Raw genomic sequence first — 22018 nt, 5'->3', positions numbered from 1 at the left:
ATCAGCTCTCACATAGAAAGTCTTTGAGAAATCGGGGTAAACAAGAATGGAGGCTAATGTAAGTTAAGCTTTGAGCTCATTGAAGTTTTTTAATAGAATCCCAAAAGAAAGCTTCTCTCTTAAGAAAATCGGTAAGAGGTGTTACTATTTAGGCATAGTGCTCCATGAATCTCCTAGAGAAAGAAGATAATCCCAAAAACCCTCTTAGTTGAGTAGAGTTGCTTGGTGTTGGCTAATCTTTGACACATGCCACTTTCTTTGGATCCACCCTTATGCCATTCTCTCCCACCAAATTCCCAATACTCCACTTCATCACCATGAATGTATAATTTCTCTCTTTTTATAAAAAGCGTGTGCTTTCTTATCACTTCAAACACTTGATTCACATGAGAGAAATGCTCCTCCTTGCTCTTGCTATATATTAATACATCATCAAATAACACTAGCATAAACTTGAAGAGAAAAGAATAACACTAGCATAAACTTGAAGAGAAAAGAATCCAATACCCTATTTATGAATGCTTGGAAAGTGGTCGGTGCATTTGTAAGACCAAAGGGCATGACTATAAAGTGAAACAACCCCCCTTTTCAGTCCTAAATGTGGCCTTCTCTTCATCACCCTTCTTCATCCTTATTTGATGGTATCTCGATCTCAAATCAATCTTAGTAAAGAATTTTTTTCCCTTGACATCTAAGAGGTTATCAATATGTGAAATAGGGCACCTATTCTTGATGTTGGTCTTATTTCAAGTCATGATAATCAATACACATGCGAAAGGACCTATCCTTCTTCTTCACCAATAAAATGAGAACAAAATTTGGATTATGAGGATTGAATAAGACCCATGGAGATTAAGTCTTATAGTTGTTTGCCACTTTCTGTCTTTCAACCTTAGACAATAAATAGGGAGGCTTGTAAATGGCCTTTACATTGGTTTAAGTACAATGGCATGATCGATTTCCCTCTTGGGAGTTAAACTCTTAGCACTTCAAAAAAAAAGTCTTCATACTCTTTAAGAAAGGCTGCCATGATGCATTGTCTACCACTTGCCATCCCTTCTTGGGCAAGATGCAACATATAGATGGTGCAAAGAGTCTTGAGTTCCCTATTTAATTGCTTTAGAGAACTCTTTCAAGTGATTTCCTGTAAGTATTACTTGTTGTCCATAATGTTCAAAGCTTATAATTGATTGTTGAAGGTTAACATGAAAGTGATCAAGTGATGACAACCAATCACACCCCAATATTATGTTAAAAAGACCACCTTCCCAAGTGTATAAAGAGGATATAACCACCTTGGTAGAGGGACATGCCATTCTAGTTTCCTTTTTTCTCCATTGGCCACTTGTAATTGCAAGGTTATAGGTAGCCAGCTCCATTGGAGTGAGCTTGAGAGAGTTAAGGGATTCAAAATTGATAAAGCTATGTGTGCCCAGAATTCACTAAAATATGAGTAACTCTCCCATTGATGGATCTTAACAATCTTAGGGTACTTAGGCTCTTGCAACCCACTAGTAGCTCTTGAGATATAAAGCATACATAAATTGAAAATTCTAAAATTCTAGAATTTTAGGATGTGTTATCCACAAAATGCGCCCATCATTCCCACCACTAGAGTCAAATGGAATTTCATCATTGTCTTTTATGAAAGAGTATTCCTCATGTAACTCTTTATTTTATGTTTCTTTGTGGAAATCCACAAACAAACTCTTTACACTCATGAGAATATTTGGTTTCCTCTCCTTCATCGATGAGAATCAAAGTGGCCACAAACTTCTTATTTTTGCATATATGCCCAGGTGACCACCTCTCTTTGCACACTTAAAACATTATCCTTTGCTTCTTATCTCTTCAATCTTTGGATCATCCATTCTTTGAATATTCTTGAAGGTCTGAGGAGGCTTTTTGTTGAAAGTATTCATTCCCTTTCTTTGCATCAAAATGAGCTCCACTCTTGGGCTGAGAGTGGAAGGTTATAGTAGGTAGCTCCATTGGAGTGAGCTTGAGAGAGTTAAGGGATTCAAAATTGATAAAGCTATGGGTGTTCATGGAATTCACTAAAATGTAACTCTCTCATTGATGGATTTCACCAATCGTAGTATACTTAACCTCTTGCAACCCACCTTTAGCTCTTGAGATATAAAGCATACACAAGCTAAAAAGTTTAAAATTCTAGAATTTTGGGATGTCCTATCATCCACAAAATGTGCCCATCACGAGAGTCAAATTGAAATTCAACACCCTCTTTTATGAAAGACTATTCCTCATGTGACTCTTTATCTTGTGTTTCTTCATGGAAAACCTCAAACTCTCCACCCTCATGAGAATATTTGGTTTCCTCTCCTTCATCCATGAGAATCAAAGTGGCCACAACCTTCTTCGTTTTGCATATATGCCCAGGTGACCACCTCTCTTTGCACTTAAAACATTAGCCATCGGTTCTTATCTCTTCAGTCTTTGGATCATCCATTCTTTTGGTCTTGTTGAAGGTTTAAGGAGGCTTTTTGTTGAAATTATTCCCCTTATTTGCATCAAAATGAGCTCCACTCTTGGTGTATCTAGCCCCATAGATGGTCGAAAATCTAGAAATGAAAGATGGTGGTGTAGGAAGAGATTTTCTATCCATATTAGAAGAAGTTAATGGGAGGCTTATGTGAGTTCTTCATGAGTGAAATGGACTAAGATTTCCTATATTTGTGCTCATAAAGTTTCATTAATGTCATACCCTCTTTGACAATGTTTGGCCTTTGAGTCGACACATCCGCCTTAACGAAGGAATCCAATCCATGCATAAACTTCTTAATCTTCATTTCCTTATTTAGCCCCTCCACATACATAGATAGCTTCATTAAACTCTAGATGTACTCTCTTGGCACCATGCCCTTTTGAGAGAGTTCTATCAAGCACCAAAGTTGAAATGAAAGCCAGATTCATCTCCCTTTTCAAATCTTCCCATGAATATAGCATATTTCTTTGTTTGATCATATGTATCCACCATTGATGATCAAAATCCTCCATGTGCATGAAGTGAATTGTACCTTATCTTGCTCACTATTGGGATAAAGCTGAAAATAAACATCCATGTTAGTAATCCACTCCTCCAACTCGTGTATAGTTGAATCATCCCATAAACTTGGAGACAAAAACCTTGTCTTTAATATCTTTTGAAATATTAGAAGATGGGCTCCATGATGGATAGAGGGTTTATACTTTTGCATTTACATTGAAATGAAGCTGAGATATGGGAAATCACTATGAAAGCTACATGTAATTAAGATGCTAATCACATACAAATCCATAGTACCTAAGTGATTTAGCCTCTCACCAAGAGGATGGAAATAGCCTTCCATAAACCCAAATCTATGTGAGCAAAATCAACCATATTTGCATGTCAATGCCGAAGTAAATGGATGCCAAAAACATGATTCATGTGGTGTTGATACCAAAGTTGTATGACCTCAAAAATCACAAGAAAAGGAATCACATGACACTCGGGATCAAATGGAAGGGAAGGTGGTATGTTGTCAAAGATAAGGCTAAGGATAGGACCGGTTTGGATTGAAAGAAAATCTAAGCCAAGCAAAATCTAGGGTAATGGCTCTCCAACCACCTAGGTCAAATGGAAAATGTAGAGAACCAATATCGATGATAAGGTTAACTATGCTCCTGCCTAGATTAAAAGGAAATCTAATGCATTCGAATGGGTATTGATGCCAAAGTAAATGGATGCCAAAAACACAATTCATGCGATGTCGATACCAAAGTTGTATGACACTCGGAATCACACAAACAGGAGTCATGAGACTGTCGAGAGATCAAATGGAAGGGAAGGTGGAATGTCATCAAAGATGAGGCTAAGGATATGACCGCTTGGATCAAAACAAAATCCAATCCAAGCAAAATCGAGGGTAATAGCTCTCCAACCGCCTGAGTCAAATGGAAAACATAGAGAACTAATATTGATGATGATGAGGCTAACTATGCTCCTTCCTAGATCAAAAGGAAATAAGTCCAAGATAGGATCAAAAGGAAATCCAACGCATTCAAACTCCAAGACAAAGGCTTTGTGATGATCTGGATCAAATGGAAAGGAAAAGAAACTATTGTCGATGATAAAGCTACTTGTGTATCCTCTAGGATCAAATAGATAGCCATGGTATATATCAAGGACTCTTAAAGCCTAATAGTAGTTCCTCAATCGATGATAAAGCTAGTTGTGTATCCTCTAGGATCAAATAGATAGCCATGGTATATATCAAGGACTCTTGAAGCCTAATAGTAGCCCCTCAATCAAAAGAAAAGTTCTAATCTAAGGGAAAGTCACTAGTCATATTGTGAATCTAACACTGAAGATGTTCACTAAATGATGAGCTCAAAACTCTTGGGGGATGGAATGTTAAATGGTCCATAAAAAAACCATCGTGCAAGCAAAGGCAAGAGTGTATTGTAAGTGCATCTAAATGTTGTACCACATGTATAGATACCATGCATCTCAAGTGGTATATGGTGCACCCAAAAATGAATGTCTTAGCTCCAAAGAGAATAGGATCATGTCAACAATCATGGAAGTGTTGCCATATATATATAGGCAGTGATGTGTGTGAACACACTTAGGACCGCCGGGGCACTTTTTCCCTCTTTAGGAGGTTTTTTCCCCTGGCTTGTATATACGCCCATCCTTCTAGGGCTAACTAATCTTTTATACATTGACACAATCTAATACATTGTGTGTTGTGTGCATCCTTGCTTCTTCTTCTCCAAGCATTGTGTGCTTTTCTGCAACCCTAATTCCAACAATTGGTATCAGAGCAGGCATCGGCTCCCAGGGCTACGCCGCCAGCACCCTCTGACTCACGTTCTCCGATTGAGGTGAGCTTTCACGATCGCTTTTTGCAGGTCCCTATACTCTGCAAATAAGCCCATCGGGCTTATCGTTCTCAGAAATCGCATCTGAGGTCATTTCGGGCTCCGTTTTTGCATTGCAAGTTCTGCACAGGTGTTTTAGTCATTTTCTGCAGAAATTTTGACAGTGCAGTTTTCTGCAAAACAGGCGTACATATTCTATTGTGGACCGTGCTACATAGCACGAGTTGTTTTTTGTTTAGTCTTTGCTTCACAGGCAGCTTTTGCATCAGTTTCAGTCAGTGGCCATGGCTGATAACAGCAATGATGTATTTCGCATGTTGTCTGCTGAAGACAAACTGGATGGAGACAACAACTACCCACTTTGGGCATACATGATGCAACATGTTTTGGTTGCAAAAAGAGTATAGAACATTGTGCAGGGTATGGATGTACATCCAGGTTCTGTGGATGTAGGACCTGTTGAGGATGTTTGCAGGTTCTAGCAGCTCTATTGTTGCTGCTGTTTTACCCACTGCTGCTGAACAAGCTCATTGGGATGGTAAAGATGCGCAGGCTCATGCCTTGATTGCACTTTCTATCAAACGTAACATCACCCCACATATTCGTTCAGCTAAAACAGCAAAATAGGCTTGGGATATTCTAGCTGGTTTGTATGCAAGTCGTAACGAGGCAAAAATCTCTTACCTGCGTAAAGAGCTAGAATTGAAGATTATGCAGGAAGATGATGACATGAATGTTTTTCTTGCTAAGATTAAAGATCTCAAAGAACAGTTGATTTCTGTAGGTGAGATTATGCCTGATCATTCTCTTGTGCAGGCTACTCTTGATGCTTTACCTAAGACATATCAGACTTCTGCTTCCACGTGGAGACTTCTTACTAAGGAGAGACCTGATGCTGTCAAGTATGATACTTTAGTCAACAAGCTCTTGCAAGAAGCACAGTCCAGGCAAAACAGGGCCAGGTAGCGTGCAGTTGATCAAGCATTTATTACTGCCAGCACAGCAGAGAAGAAGTGGTAAGGGAGCCCCTTCCACTGTTTCTTCTCCTATTAGTAGGTCTGCAACTTCTTCTCCTTCCACAGGTAGCAACAATAAGTCTGAGAAGGCTCTTGATAAAGGCAAGAAAAAGACCAGGTGCAACTATTGTAAGGCAAATGATCATGTCATTAAGAATTGCCCTAAGCTAAAGGCTAAAGAGGCAAAGAAGAAAGAGTCAAATGCAGCCACAATAGCGGATGCTTCTACAAATGCAGATGTTGCAAATGTTGTGTAGGATACAGAATGGACGTTTAGCGTATATTGCCAGTATGACCCATCTATACATGATGCATGTTTGGCAGTTTCTGTTGACTCTAATGTATGGTATTTTGACAGTGGTGCTACAAAGCACATTACCTCACATCATGATATGTTCACTTGTCTTGAGGCTGTCTCTAATGGGAATACTGTCACATGTGCCAATAACGCTTCTTACCCAGTGAAGGGCATTGGTAAAATTATGCTTACTGCTGCAAATGGTAGCGCTTTCACACTTTCATATGCTTTGTATGTGACAGGGATAAAGAAGAATCTATTATCTGTCTCTGCGTTTGCTGGACTTGGATTTGTAGTCAAATTTGTGGATGACAGATGTACTGTTCATGATTTGACTTCTGGTGATACGATTATTGTATCTGGCACCTTGTTTCGTGGGCTGTATAGGCTCGATTCTTATGACAAGTGTGTGGAAGATTCAGCAAATGCAGTTTTTGATGAAAAGGCAGTTTCAGATGCAAAACTATGGCATGCTCGTTTTGGTCATGTGAACTTTGCTAGTTTGCTGCGTTTGCAAAAATTTGATATGGTTGCTTCATTGCCCCCTCTTGAGGCACCATTGAAACATGTTTGTGAAGGCTATATTTTGGGCAAAATGCAGTGTTCTACATTTCTAAAGGATGGTTCTATGCAGGCCACTCGCAAATTGCAACTTGTACATAGTGATGTATGTAGGCCTATGCAAACTCCGTCATTTGGTACACTTGTACTTCGTGACTTTCATTGATGATTACTCAAGGCATGCATGGGTATATCCACTGAAGGCAAAGTCCGAAGTGTTTTTGTGCTTCAAACAGTTTTTCTTATGGTTGAAAATGTATCCAATTGTACTGTGGACACCCTCCATTCTGATCGAGGGGGGGAGTACTTGTCTAAAGAGTTTGATGCATTTCTGGCTAGTCGTGGGATAAAACAGCAATGTACAGTGCCATATACCCCTCATCAAAATGGTGTTGCTGAGAGGAAAAATAGGTCACTTATAGAGATGGCACGATGTATGGTCAAGAGCCAAGCTTTGCCACCTGCATTTTGGCTTGAGGCTGTCATGTGTGCTGCATATGTACTCAATAGGTGTCCCACTAAGGCCTTGCAGTCTATTACTCCATACGAAGCTTAGCATGGCAGGAAGCCTTCTATTGGTCACTTGCGTGTCTTTGGTTGCTTGGCCTATGCTTTAGTGCTTGTGCAACAACGCAGAAAATTGGATGATAAGGCTGTCAAATGCATTTTTGTTGGTTACAGTGTTGAGAGCAAGGGTTACAAATTGTATCATCCGCAGTCAAAGCGTATCTTGATTAGTCGAGATGTTGTTTTTGTGGAAGATGCTGTGCAGCCTTTGTTATCATGTACCAAAGAGACAGGGGTGAGCTCACGGGATGTATTTGATACATTGTTGCCTCTATTTACAGGTGGGAATTCAAATGTAAGTCCTAATGAGGCAAATATTCAGCCTATGCAGATATCAAACGACATCATAGATTAGCCCATTTCTGATGCAGATTTACAGGATGTAATTTTTGAGGATAGGGCTGAAAATGAGCAGGCTAGAGGTATGCCTAAATGGCTAGTGCAAACCTTGCGTGATAGTAAAATTGATGCACCTATATCTACTCGTACTCGTTCAGGTTTTCAGCATGCCTCTTATGCATCCGATTGTTATGCTTTAGCTGTGTCTAGTATGTGTGAAGAGGAAGAACCTCTTTCATTTGATGAGGCACAAAAATCAGAAAATTGGTTGGCTGCAATGTAAAGTGAATATAATGCTATAATGAAGAATGGTACATGGTCTTTATGTGATTTGCCTATTGGTAAAAAGGCCATTGGATGTAAGTGGGTTTTTAAGTTGAAACGAAAGCTAGATGGCAGTGTTGATCGTTATAAGGCTAGACTTGTTGCAAAGGGTTATGCTCAAGAAAAGGGCATTGATTTTGATGAGACCTTTGCTCCCACTTGTCGTATGACTACCATTCGTAGCATTTGTGCATTGGCAGCTCATAATGGTTGGAATGTACATCAGTTGGACATAAAGACTGCGTTCTTGAATGGAGATTTGCATGAGGAGGTGTATGTATCGCAGCCTCGTGGTTTTGTTCAAAAAGGGCAGGAAAACAAAGTGTGCAGGTTGAAAAAGACTTCATATGGTTTAAAGCAAGCTCCATGAGCTTGGTATAAAAAGATACATGCATATTTGACTGCACATGGTTTTCAGAATAGTCCAACAGAAAGCACTTTATATGTTAAATGTGTGGATGATGTACATCTAATCATTGCTCTCTATGTCGATGACATGCTGCTCACAGGACCAAATGAAAATCATATTGCTGATTTTAAGGCTGATTTGAATGCCTCTTTTGAGATGTCAGATTTGGGACATTTGCGTCATTATTTGGGGATACAATTTAAGCAGTGTGATGGAGGTATTGCTTTGTGTCAGATAAAGTATATTGAGACATTGTTGTGGAGATTCGGCCTTGAAGACTGCAAGCCTATTGCTACTCCAATGGAGATAGGTTTGAAGTTGAGTCTTCATGATACTGGAGATCACTTTGATGTCACACTTTATCAGACAGCTGTTGGTTGCCTCATTTATGTATGCATTACGAGGCCGGACATTCAGTTTGCAGTCTCACAGGTGAGTAGGTTTATGCATAGCCCAGGGTCTCAGCATTGGAAGGCAGTTAAATGCATCTTTCACTACTTGAGTGGCACCATACATCTTGGGTTGTTTTATCCCAAGGGGGGATCGTTGCTGCCAGATTTACATGATTTTTCGGACTCAGATTGGACTGGTTGCTATGACACAAGAGTGTCCACAAGTGGTTTTTGTTTCATGCTCTGTAGCTCATGCATATCTTGGTTGAGCAAGAAGCAACCTACTGTGGCCACTTCTAGTTGTGAAGCTGAGTACAGGGCAGCTTTCACAGCTACGGTTGAGTGTGTGTGGCTCAGACGGCTTATGGTAGCTGACTTGGGTGTTGGACAGGAGTCTGTCACCTCTATCTTCACTGACAGTCAGAGTGCATTGGCAGTTGCGAGAAACCCAATTTTTCATGCTCGCACAAAGGACATTGAGGTGCATTACAGGGAGAGACTCTCAACAGGAGAGATCAGCTTGGCCTATGTGCCAACACAGGACAACCTCGCCGATCTTTTCACAAAGGCGCTTCCTCATGAGAAGTTCGAAGCTTTCTGCAAAGCTTTGGGCTTGCTCCCCTTTGTGGACTGATCTACTTTGGGCATGGCACTCCCCTATACATAAGTGCCAGCTCTTGTTCACACCATCACTCCCAGGGGAGATTTGTTGCCATATATATACAGGCAGTGATGTGTGTGAACACACTTAGGACCGTCGGGGCACTTTTTCCCTCTTTAGGAGGTTTTTCCCCCCGGCTTGTATATACGCCCATCCTTCTAGGGCTAACTAATCTTTTGTACATTGACACAATCTAATACATTGTGTGTTGTGTGCATTCTTGCTTCTTCTTCTCCAAGCTTTGTGTGCTTTCCTGCAACTCTAATTCCAACATTTTTCACCACAAAAGTTGTAAGCTCTAAACTCTTTTGTGACTCCGTGAGCCAAGGAATTGGAGATACATGTAACTCGGGATGTTGAGGTTTTGAAATTATGGTTGTTCTCATGATTAATTTTTGTTTGTGTGTGGAATGACTTGATTGGAAAAGAATGTATTCATTGAGGATAAAGGAACCTATGCACAAGAATAAACAAATGAATTATGTTGTAGCTTACAACAATGAAAAGAATGTGCTTAGTAACTTAGGAAAAATCTCATAGATGAATAACAGTTCTAGTCACTAGCAAGTGTGGTCAGTCAGGGTGTAATCTCTAGAAGATGTAAGAAGTTGCAAAAAAATTCCAAATCATGGAAGACATTAATATGGTAAGTATACAAAATTTAAATAATATATTTTACTTTAAAGTGTAGAATTATCTTCTCTTTTTTCTAGATAGATTTTTTTTGGCTATGTTTCTCAGCCCTTATTCATCATGCTCCACTCGATTTTGTTAAGCCCATGACCTCTACGTTGGGACTTTAACCCTATAACCACTTGAATCAACTTCTCTTTAGTGGTGTATTTGTTGTGTATTTGTAATCTATAATCAATCCTTTGACATGTAAGCCTAAGTTTTAAGGTCTTGGAAAGAATAAAATTGCTAGCATTAATTTCTCTTTAGTGGTGTATTTGTAATCTATAATCAAGCCTTTGACATGTAAGCCTAAGTTTTGAGGTCTTGGAAAGAATAAAATTGCTAGCATTAATTTCTCTTTTAAAAAAATGCTTCAAACGCTTTTCTTTACACCAAGGAAACTACAAGCTCAAGATCCAACAAGAAAAAACATGGATTCATATCCTTGCTTGCTTATGCCAGCTATCTAGGTTGATATTGTAGCTCTTTTGCTCTATTAGCTTGTTTATATGCTTGATACTTTTTTATATGCTTGATACTTGTATAGCTAGACTAGCGTTTTCCTTGTCATAACCTAAATATAAACATGGAAATTAAAGATTTTGATTATTATCATCGATGGTTATAGATATCTCCTAAGTTTTAAAAGAATGTAAATTTTATAGTCCACAAGTTCACTAGCTATTATTTAATCAAGGTCAAGTTTTAGTTAAGTAAATTTGGAAACCTTAGATCACTTTCTTTATTTTCATGCTTGAACTTTAGGTCACCCTTGCATCGGCATGTGATCCAATAGTTTTAAATATACACCATGTAGATTGTCTTGAAAGCTTCACAACCTCACATTCACTTAGGATGAGCACAAACTTCAGGATTTTATACTTGTTTCAAATGTAAAGTTTGTGCTCAAGCTAAGTTGCCAAAATTCCAAATCATGGAAGGCATTATTATGGTGAGTATAAAAATCTTAAATAGCATATTTTACTTTAGAGTGTAGAATTGTCCTCTTCTTTTTCTTTATAGATTTTTTGGCTACATATTCATCAAGTTTCAGTTCGACATTGTTAAATCTATGGCCTCTCTAATGGGACTTTAACCCTATAACCACTTGATCATCTTCTCTTTAGTGTATTCATAGTTTTTATACTCTATAATCTATAATCAACCGTTTGAATTGTAAGCATTAGTTTTGAGGTCTTAGAAAGAATGAAATTGCTAGAACTCATTTCTCTTTAAAAAAACTACTTCATACCCTTTTCTTTATACCAAGGGAACTACAAGCTCAAGATCCAATAAGGAAAAAATGGATTCGTATCCTTGCTTGCTTATGCTAGCTATCTAGACTGATAGTGTAGCTCTTTTAGCTCTATTATGCTTGATAATTGTATAGCTAGACAAGCCTTCTCCCCTCATAACCTAAATAAAAACAAGATCTTCATTTTTATCATCGATGATTGAAGTCTCCTATTTCATCATAATTTTCCTTGAATTTTAAAAGAAGACAATCAAGGTCAACTTTAACCTAGTAAATTTTGAACCCATTGATACGAGAAAAGAGATGTGGCTTACTAGCCAAAGGAAAGACTTGAACATGTAAAATTCTTACTAGCCAAAGGAAAGACTTGAACATGTAAAATTCTTTGGCTAGTAAGAATTCCAAAGGAAAGACTTGAACATGTAAAATTCTTTCCTTTGTTGTTTTGGCATGAGACCTTATATATATATATATATATATATATATATATATATATATTGGGAGGAGGCTATTAGCACCTTGCCGACCCATTCCCCCCCACGTTTCCTCGTCTTCTTGCAAATAGTGCTCCCCCACAGACTCACCTTTCTCGCCAACCTCCTCATGCTCTCACCCATCCTTGCCACCCAGCAACTCCCTCATGCATCCCCCCTCTACTGCTGCTTCCCTCACCCCTCTCTCTCTCTCTCGCTCCCTCATAGCTCTCTTCCCTTGCCAAGTCACTCTCTCACTCCCTCTTTCTCACCCACTTTCTCTACCCCCTCCCCCCGCAATAGCTCTCACCATTCCACTCTCCCTCATGCCTCCCCCTCACCCTCTCTCACTCCCTCTCCATGCCTTCCCCTCCCCCTTTCTCACAACTCCCCTCGCTACCTCTCCAGCCACCCTTGCTAACCCTCTCGTCAACCCCTACTCTCTCACTCCCTTGCTACCTCTCCAGCCTTCACCACCTGCCAGCCACTCTCTCACTACCTACACTCCATCTCCCTTGCTAGCTCTCTCCCCGTTTCATGCGCTCTGTCTCCCTCTCCCTCTCCCTCACTCACCCTCATGGCAACCCTCCTCCCATGATAATTACCATACCCCCTCCTAATCCCACTCTTCCTTTGAGCTCTCTCCCCCTTTCATGCATTCTCTCTCCCTCTCCCTCCTCTCCCTCACCTCCCTCACCTCCTAGCAAGCCTCCTCCCATGATAATTACAATACCCCTCATAATCCCACTCTTCCTTTGAGCTCATCTATGTCCATTATTATCACCACTAAATCCCTAAGAGCTTGTAAGCTCAAGTTTAAGTACACCCCAAAGTGGATTCAAAACCCAAGTACTAATCATATCATTATGACCTTCCCTTCTCTTCCAATTGCACCACATTATTATCTTGTTATCTAGGCATGCTTCATGTATCCTAATACTTCAAAAGTTTCATTCCAATCACATCAAACCATGGTTTTGCTATGTACATGCACCATGCGAGTAAATGAGTGGTTAGCCAAGCGTTGGTAGTATATGCAAAGAGGAGTAAGTTAAATGAGTGGTTAGCCAAGCATTGGAGTAAGTTAAATGCAAGCATTGGTAGTATATCCAAAGAGGACTAAGTTACTTCTTAGTAAATGAAGGCTCAACCATGACATGGAATAATGACTCATGGAAGACGTGCAAGATGCAGAGGATGTGGGCATCCAAGAGTAGCTGACAACGTTACAATGGAACCTCAAGTAATGGTAGTTACAAATGTCTCTAAAAGGAAGTGGAGGACTGGCTCACCTCCTCGTGTAAGCCTGATTATTGGGCCTTCACCTCATTGTGTAAGTGGGACTAGAAAAGGAATTGTTTGATGCATTTAGCTAGGGAATTTTTGACTAAATAAAGAGAAAATATAAAAGGTTATTTTTCTTATGTGAGAATGTTTGTTGCATGGATTGCTACGTGAAATATGGATGCAAGAGTTACGGGACAAGACTAGTAATATATTCTAAAATTGTTATAAAATAAACCAAGGGATGTGTTCTCTTAGGGATAGTGATTTCAAAGTGTTTGGGCAACTAGGTATTCCCCACCTAGGGCAGCCAACTCTTGAGTATGTATGGATGGAGTTGGGGCAATTGCCTATGATTGTTAACCCACCACAAGGCAAGGTGAGGATTTCTTCTAGGATTGCAAACCTGAGCTTGATAGGTTTCATGTTAGTGTAGCAAGTGAGGGGACATTTCACCTCACTAATATGTGATAATTCATCGCCCCACGATAGTTGCAATGCCTAGATTATATGTAACTCGGTGTGCCTAGGGATGTTTTTTCAGATTGTGTTGTAATGCAAGTATATGGTTATAAATGTATGGTTTTTTACATGATTTGTTGGCATTAAGGGATAAAGGAAACAATGAAGGAAATTAAATTAAGGAACTCTGTTATGTGATGCATCTATACCAACAATGTGCTTAGTAATTAAAAACCTCATAGATGATTGTATCTGGAATCTAGAAAATGGGCAACAGTGTCGACCCAATTAGTCGGGTACTTTCCAAAGAAAAAATATAGGTAAATGTTAGGTCAGACCCCCAAGACCATGAATGTATATTGAGTAGTCAAGAATTGGCTCCCGATTAGGTGATCTTCATAGAAGGCTTTGGGTGTTACTTACTAGTGAGATCCCTCCTTACCTTGAAAGAAGGAAGGGTATGGGAGGTATCATACAGGTGGTATTGGAGCCAGGTTAAAGTAGAGGGAATTTGATTTTGGCAATTGAATTACAGGTATGATCCCATATTTAATTTTCATAATTGAATTACCTGTATGTTCCGATATGAGTTGATCGAATCGTAGAAATATTCAAATTAACCTTTGACCACCAAACCAATTGATTACAAGTATGATCCCATATGAATTGATTACCACCAAACCAATTGATTACAAGTATGATCCCATATGAATTGATCGCTTGTTCATAAAATGTAATAAAAAGTGAATATTGCCTTTTGCACCTCTTTAGTTTTCCTCAAATTTGGTGTAAAAGCATGTTCTCTATTTTTTCATGCCAACAAGATGACGAAGCTAAAAGGAAATTTCTATGTGAGCAGATGCAACCCTCTTCCTTTCTAGGAGAAGGAAAAGATGTTGCCAAAGATGCACACGCATGGATAGAGTCCATGACTGACTCTTTCTAGTTAGCACTAATGAAGCCAACCAATCTATGTTAGCCCATTTGTGACTAACTAATGATGCTAAGCTATGGTGGAAGGAGAGGTGTAGGGAAAAGGATATTTAAGAAAGCATTATCACCTAGAACAAATCAAAGGAGCCATCAAGGAAAGGTATTCACCTTTAGACTTTGAAACCCTAAAGATAAATGAATTCTATAGCCTCATCCAAAAGAACTCTTTAGTGGATGCTTACTCCTCCAAGTTTGTTAAGCTCAAGAAGTATGCTCCAACTATGGCCTTGGCTCAATCCATTAGTCAATTAGTTAAAAAAATAACCCTCCCCTCAAACATCAGCTAGAATCCATGCGGTTGACTAACCTTTAAGATGCAGATTTTTAAGCTAAACCTTTAGAAGAGAAATTGAAGGATAAAAATTACAACTTTAAGAAGAGAATTTACCCTGAATAGTCCAATACATAGTGACCCTTTGAATCACCCTTCAACCGACCGCCAATTAATTAGTGGTCAAAATTCACAACCACTTTTGCCTTGCCCGAAAACCCTACAAAATGACCTAGCATGGGGAAGTGGAGTGTGCTACAATTGCCACACACCAACTAGGTCAATGCCATGTTAATTGCCCTCAACCACCCAAGGCAAGCCACAAACTAAATCCTAAGGGAAGACCTACTTGCATTCAACAACCCAGTCAAGTAAGACACGAAGTTCAAGGCCCTAGAAGTGGATATCATGGAAGATGTCGTGGAAGAGGACGAGTTGCTATCATCTAAGCTGAAGAAGCAACCCTTGAAAATCAAGAGGAGGATAGAGCTCGGGTTCATGTGCTGTGTGATAGAGCACCAAAGTGAAAATTGATAATTTTCAGTGGGTATGTCTTTTCTCTGAGCGTCTTGGTCTGAGCACATTTTTCTGAGCATGGCCTATATTGTGATTTCGTAGACAATTTTATCATAACATCACACACCATTTAGTCATAAAACTACCCCAAGAAGATACTATATACATTTCTACCCCACAAAGATGCCGCTAACATCACACACCCTTTAGTCATAAAACTACCCTACAAAGATGCTATATACATTTAATTACATTTCTTTCCAATAGTATTCAGGGCTTATAAGATCCCTTTATTCACAAAACTACTTTTCATGTCTACTTCATTTCAACACCCTCCACCTACTTCATTTCAACACCCTCCACCTACTTTTCATGTCTACTTCATTTCAACACCCTCCACCTACATCATCCATCATTCATACTACCATGATAGATAGTGATGATGAAATGATTGCAAGTCACATGGTGAAGAATTTAGGGTGCAAATTTGCATGCATCTATGCCGAAACATTTATTAGTTGCAAGGAGATACTTCAAGATTCAATTCACCATGATGATCATTTGTACACAACTCATAGTTTTGACATGCAAACCTTAATTAAGATATGACATGATTATCACATCTCTAGCAAATAGAAAAAGTTTTATGAAACCAACATGCTCAAAATTGAATATGCGATATTGAGATTAATATTCATGGTGGGTACTCACATGATGTACTAATAATTCTTCAATATGATTACTACATCTCTAGCAAATGAAATAGGTGTAAGACACCACAAAAGTTATGCATGTTCAATACTAGGGCATCACAAGCAAAATGAATTGCTTGAAGGGAAAAACTCATGTCAAATCACTAGACTCAATGCTTGAAGGGAAAAACTCATGTCAAATCACTAGACTCAATCTTCTTTACTAATGTCATCCACATAGATATTGCGACGATGCCTTCTCTCTTTGATGGGGGCATTGAATGCAATGTCATTCCACATCATCTCAGTCATAGCACCTGCATAAGAAGGCAAAAAGCTAAAATAGATCAATCAATATCAATGCCTCATTGATAATAATATTCTCCAACAAATAAGTTTAAAAAGATTAAACACGAGAGTAACATACTTACTAGTCGTCTGGAAGATTAACAACCATTTCCACATCTTCGGAATCATTTAGAGTCCCATAGTTGCTTAACACATTTCCCTTTCCTTTCTGTCCATCCAAAAATGGTTGCAATATAGAATTGCAAATGTCAGGATCATTCTCAATAGATAAGCATGCTCTCCCAGAATGCACGCATGCTTTTTGCATAGAACCAGTCCCAGCACCTAAGTCCACCACATGTCCAGAAATTGGACACAAGAACTCCAAGAAGTACAACATCATGCATGGAGCCTTCTCCAATGCACCTCTCCATGGAATACTCTCTCCATGTTTTATAGTCTGCTCACTTGTTGGTAAATAATGATGAAACAAACTACTTCCAAAAGCAATGCCCAATTTGGTACCAACCACGGAAGCATTTCCCCAGGATTACAAACACAAGACATACCAGCCATGAAGAAGGCATAAAACCACAACATCCACCTAAAGATAAGAAAAGAATTAAACATATACTTAGTACAAGCCATTTCATTATATGAGAGCATAAATTCTTTCAAACAGGTCATTGTATGACAATTGTCTCACCTTATGATCAATACCACCAACTTTGATTGTGCAATATGCATCTAAGCATTGCATGTACATTCGACATGCAAACTCCAATCTACTGATCCTAGCATAATGCTCAACCAAATGAAGAACATGAGGAGCACACATAACTAGGATCCAGCCAGAATCTGAAACAATTGTGGCCGCTACTAGCAAGGAGTAGCGTACATGGTCCTCTGTTAATAAATTCCAAGATGGAGATGTGGAATCCTCTACTCCAAGAGCTTCTAGCTGTGTAGGCAGATCAATAATGACAAAATCTGTAGCCCAAGCAACACTCTTACCATTTCTTGTTTTTCTTTCACCTCCAAGACCCACAAAGTATTCCTTCATGTCTATATAGGCTTGTGTGAAGTTTGAGACAGACAATTGCTTCCCAAACTCGACATAATCATAGCACCAAACCTTGCAATGTGAAGCATCACATGTGCCACTCTGATTCAAAGTTAGAGAGGTCAATGGAATGTACAAAAAGCGGACAGACCTATCTTTCCATTTACATCCTTTCAGAATGGGTGTAGACTGCAGTACCTGCACATCTGTACCCACACCACATATGTAAAGACACAAAGTGATAACAACATATGTTACACAAACAAATAATAGCTTGAAAAAAGATCAAGAGAACTTACCATTATTAGTACCAGGATTTTTTGGTGGCCTACCACCCTTCTTTAGTTCCATACTTGAATCTTTGTCCTTTTTAGTCATCTTCTCAAGTGTTTTTTGAACCTCAATGACTGCATCATCCTCATGGACTGAATTTGAGCTTGATGAACCCATCTCTCCCTTTTTATGCTGTGTGTACAGCTCTACCTCCTCCTCGATGCAACATCCTTTTTTCATATCGAGCCACCACGGGCAGTTCTTTCTCTCCCACTCAGAGAGCACTTGCTTCCCTTCTTTTTCTATCATGTTTGGAGAGTACATACAGAATTTTAAGTCCTGAATTTTTGTCCATACTGGACATATGGGCAACAATTTTTCAATCTTACCAACAGCTTTTAAGGATTGCAAGAATCTGCATACAATAAGAGTCTTAGTACAAAAGCGAAATACTTAAGGATGGATTTTTAATTGAAAAGGAAAAAACATGTATTGCTTACCTAAATACCAATCGTCGAGATGCCCTCGTCATCTCCATTTGTCCTGTTGCAGCTGTAGCAACAGTCATTGAATCCTTTAAATCTTCATAAAGTTCAAGTCTGTTCATTGCTTGTATTTCCCCAAAATACTCTCTCAACGTAGGATCTTGAGGAAGCACAAAGCTAGCTTGTTGACTAGCAACCAAGACCTGAGAGAGTAACCTCTCAGATTCACAAAGCAACTGATCCATCCATGCCTCTTTCGCCATCCACTTTATGAATTCTCTATCAGCTTTTGGCATCCCATAACTTGTTCTCAAATTTGAATCTGACCCTAAGATTCTGAGGGTTGCTAGTTGTGTCTCCTTTGAGACTTTTGCAATGGAGATGTTATATAACTTTTCCAATGTGACAATGGATGATTTATCATCAAATGGGAGGCTCCACAAGATATTAAACCAATCTTCACCATTTGTTGGTTTGACAATAGACAGAATCTACATATAAACAGTACATGCAATCGTCACACTCAACTGTATTTTTTAATCATACAATACATGCATATCCCATACCTTGATCATTTTGTAAACAAAGATCATATGACCAATCTCAAAAAACACTTGAACACTTTAAAAAGTCAACTTTATGTTAAGAATCATTAAATTAACCATACCTTGATCATTTTTCGACCATACTTGAGATTCACATCCTTTCGAATACTTTTAAGTGATTTCTCCATATCAGCAACACTCAAATTTGGCTGAAGTTCCTTTAGCTTTGCCTCATAATCTTGCTTGTATAGTGGCTAAAATATATTCCAAAGAGATGAATGAGTACAATGAATTAGTTAGTTCTAATTTAAAAGACATCCATGACAAATGGTATGAAACTTACTGCAAATACCATTCTCCCTAGCATCAGAGATGTCAAAGGATACCAAGTACTTGATCCTTTACTGCTTTCATTTGCCCTATGCTTTTCAAGTGTCTTTTTTTCTTCCTCAGAAAAAAGTGATAAGTACTCATTCTCATCACATGAACACATTGTCTTCGTGTTGAACAAATAATCCTTGAGATTTGTTTTAATAATTGCTGTTTCATTAAGGCTAAAAAATAAAAAATACATAGCTTCAAACATATTAAGAATTGTTCACAAAACCCTTAAAAGCTCGAAAAAAGGTAACACATATAAGTAAGAACTCGCACTTACAGATTGAACCTTTGAAGAGCAGCTATTAGCTTCATTTCTGTTTCTTTCTCTGGAGTAATAAAACTTGCTAAAACTCGAATATGCCATGCCTTTGATGTCTTGAATTTCTCCTCAATTAGAGACATCCATGCAACAGTACGGTGATTCCCCTCCCACACAAAAAACATCTTTCGAGACAAAAATGACCAATCAGCATCATCAACAATCTGTGCCTCAAATTCTGCATTTACATCCCTCCAACAAGAATCCCATGATTGTTCAATTTCATCTGTCACCTCTTGTGAAACAGCATCTGAAAGTGTTGTAGATAAAATAAACATTCCTTTCTGTTGAATATATTTTTCTGCCTCTAGAGCTTGCTTTAGGCTATCCATATCAGTTCGTAGGCCTCTCACTCTTGTGTTTACAACACAACGACATAATGGGATCAAGGGAGCAATCTTTCCAGGATTGATTGCAAGAGATTCAATAACATCCTTCCCTTGGCCAATATCAAGTGCAGCAGGAAACTCTTGCTCAAACTCCTCATCTAGTTGTTTATCCTCTTTCTTTCTCTTCTTAGAAGATTCCTCCACAATTATAGTAGTGTCTTCAAAGTCTTCCATCTCCTTATCCTCTTCAACTTCAATTTCAACCTCTTTTTGAATCTCTAAATTTGGTGTAGATTCCACTTGCAAACTTCTCTTGCTACTTGTCCTTCCACCTCTCTTGCCTCCTTGTTCTCCTCTTCCACCTCTCCCCCTCCTCTCAGAAGTTCTTAATTTTACCATCCTGCCAATGTGACAAAGATGCATTTAAAAAAAGAAGTCATCACATGGCATAGAATAGACTTACAAGGTCAATTAAGTCCCAGCATTACTTCAGTAGCATACAAAGAAACCCCAAGAGGCTTCAAAATAGAAAATACCTCAAGCTTGATCGTGATGCTGCTAATTGAAGTTGCACTTGACGAGATGATGGGGCTTGAGGAGACTAGCTGGACAACAAAAGCATACAAGAAAAAGTTATTAAGCATACAAGAACAAGTTATTAACCTTAAAAGCGTACAATATCTCGAATAGTGTTGTGTCTCCTAAGGCCTCCTCGTCTCCTTGCCTTATTTTCATAATAGTGCATGTGTCTAAAAGGGAAGCAAAAAATCTCCAAGTACTATGCGTACATATGTCAATATCATTTGATGGACATATCATAATATGCCTTTCCACAGTTTTAACATGTTATATTTAGGTCACATGAGATAAAATGAAATCATTCATGTAAGCATAATAACTCTTGTAATTCATTCCTGAGCTATAAAGTTAGATTTTGGTAAAGTGTTGTTTGGTGGTAATCATTTTGTATGCATTGAAATGGAATGTCTAAAAATATCATTAACTGAGTGTTATAATCATGGATATAGAAAACTTACTATTAAAATTAAGCTTAAAAGTATTAATTGCACTTACAATAAAGAAGAAGTTAAATTTGAGTTTCTGTTTCAATCATACTTGTAAATCTAAGAGATGAAAGATCACTAAACTTTTGATATGCTTACATGTTCATAGATATGAGTTGTGGCTTCTTGTTTTGGACAAAACTCATGTATATCCTCCTCGTCTCAAGCACCCTAAGTAACATGTATGGTATCTCTCCTCAATCTACTTATATATGCTAAGCCCAAAATCCTTTGAGGAGATCTACACCCCCATATGCAATGTTGTACTATCTTACAAGCTACCGGGCATCTAGGGTCTGCACCAAAAATAGCTCTCCACTAAATAATGGGGAGGCCACCATGTAAGGACAACTAAAAGAAGTGGGATATGTATGAGTGCCAAAGTATCTTTTGAATCAATGACGTAACGTTATAACTCTCCTAGTATGTATGAGTGCGGCCCTTTATCTAAGTAAAAGGAGCCTTGTAGTATGGATACTATAGTTGAAAAAATATTGACTCTTCATTAGTGGATTGGTTGTAATCATCTAATTGTATTGCCTTCGGGCGGGAGACCAAGCTGCCTTCAAGCCACCACTACAGAAGGATCTACAAGAGAGAGAAAAAAAAGTACATGTACACAACTAGAGCTCTGGGTGAAGACACAATCTTGACTGCTTGATAAAAACCTATTGCCACCTACATAGAAAAGTTTTGAAGACATTGAATATAAGTACTTCCAAATGAGCTAAAACCCAAAGTTGCTTTTCAGAAAACATTTTATGTCAATGATGCATTAAGATCTTCCCTAATCAAAAAGTCCAGCATTAATTGAAAAGCTTACAAGGGGAGAAAGTCCTTGTTGTAAAAGAGCTGTTGGAGAAACGAATAGTGGATCACTGCGCCGCAATGCATGAAAACAATCCAGCTGGAAAGACAAAATGATAAGACACATATCAACCAATTCTTTTGCGTAATATACTTCTAAGAAAAAGGTCAAAAAACAACATCCAAGCAAGAAGAACCCGCATAAATAAAAACATTGTAAATAAAGCACAACAAGGAGCCACAGCACTAGCCTTCTAAATGCTAGAGAGAGTGTAAGAGATGCCGTCCGTCCACAGATTGACGTCGAGGGAGGCAGAGCAAGGGTGAGGGCGAGGTTGACGTCGAGGGACTTGACGTTGGCTTAACCTGGTCAAGCGCGTCAATCTCCCACAACGGGAGTCGACGACGAC

At 38.8% G+C, this 22018-nt stretch overlaps 1 protein-coding gene across 1 annotated transcript in view; it reads right to left on the bottom strand.

Annotated features, from left to right (window-relative positions):
* Window positions 1-20137, bottom strand: part of LOC147636659 (uncharacterized) — a 32930-nt gene extending 12793 nt beyond the window's left edge. Inside the window, exons 1-6 of the mRNA XM_086799950.1 lie at window positions 19367-20137; window positions 19052-19248; window positions 18831-18962; window positions 18179-18654; window positions 17705-18093; window positions 17049-17611 (exon numbers count right to left, since the gene is read on the bottom strand). Of these exons, the coding sequence (XP_086656076.1) occupies window positions 17049-17611; window positions 17705-18093; window positions 18179-18654; window positions 18831-18962; window positions 19052-19201 (1710 nt within the window). The 5' untranslated portion in view covers window positions 19202-19248; window positions 19367-20137. The remainder of the gene's footprint in view (window positions 1-17048; window positions 17612-17704; window positions 18094-18178; window positions 18655-18830; window positions 18963-19051; window positions 19249-19366) is intronic.
* Window positions 20138-22018: the final 1881 nt, after the last annotated feature.

This window comes from Cibotium barometz, chromosome 7 (assembly GCF_041138505.1).
Source record: "Cibotium barometz isolate CiBa-2024 chromosome 7, ASM4113850v1, whole genome shotgun sequence".
Lineage (NCBI taxonomy): Eukaryota > Viridiplantae > Streptophyta > Polypodiopsida > Cyatheales > Cibotiaceae > Cibotium > Cibotium barometz.
This window is presented reverse-complemented; position numbering and strand designations above follow the sequence as displayed.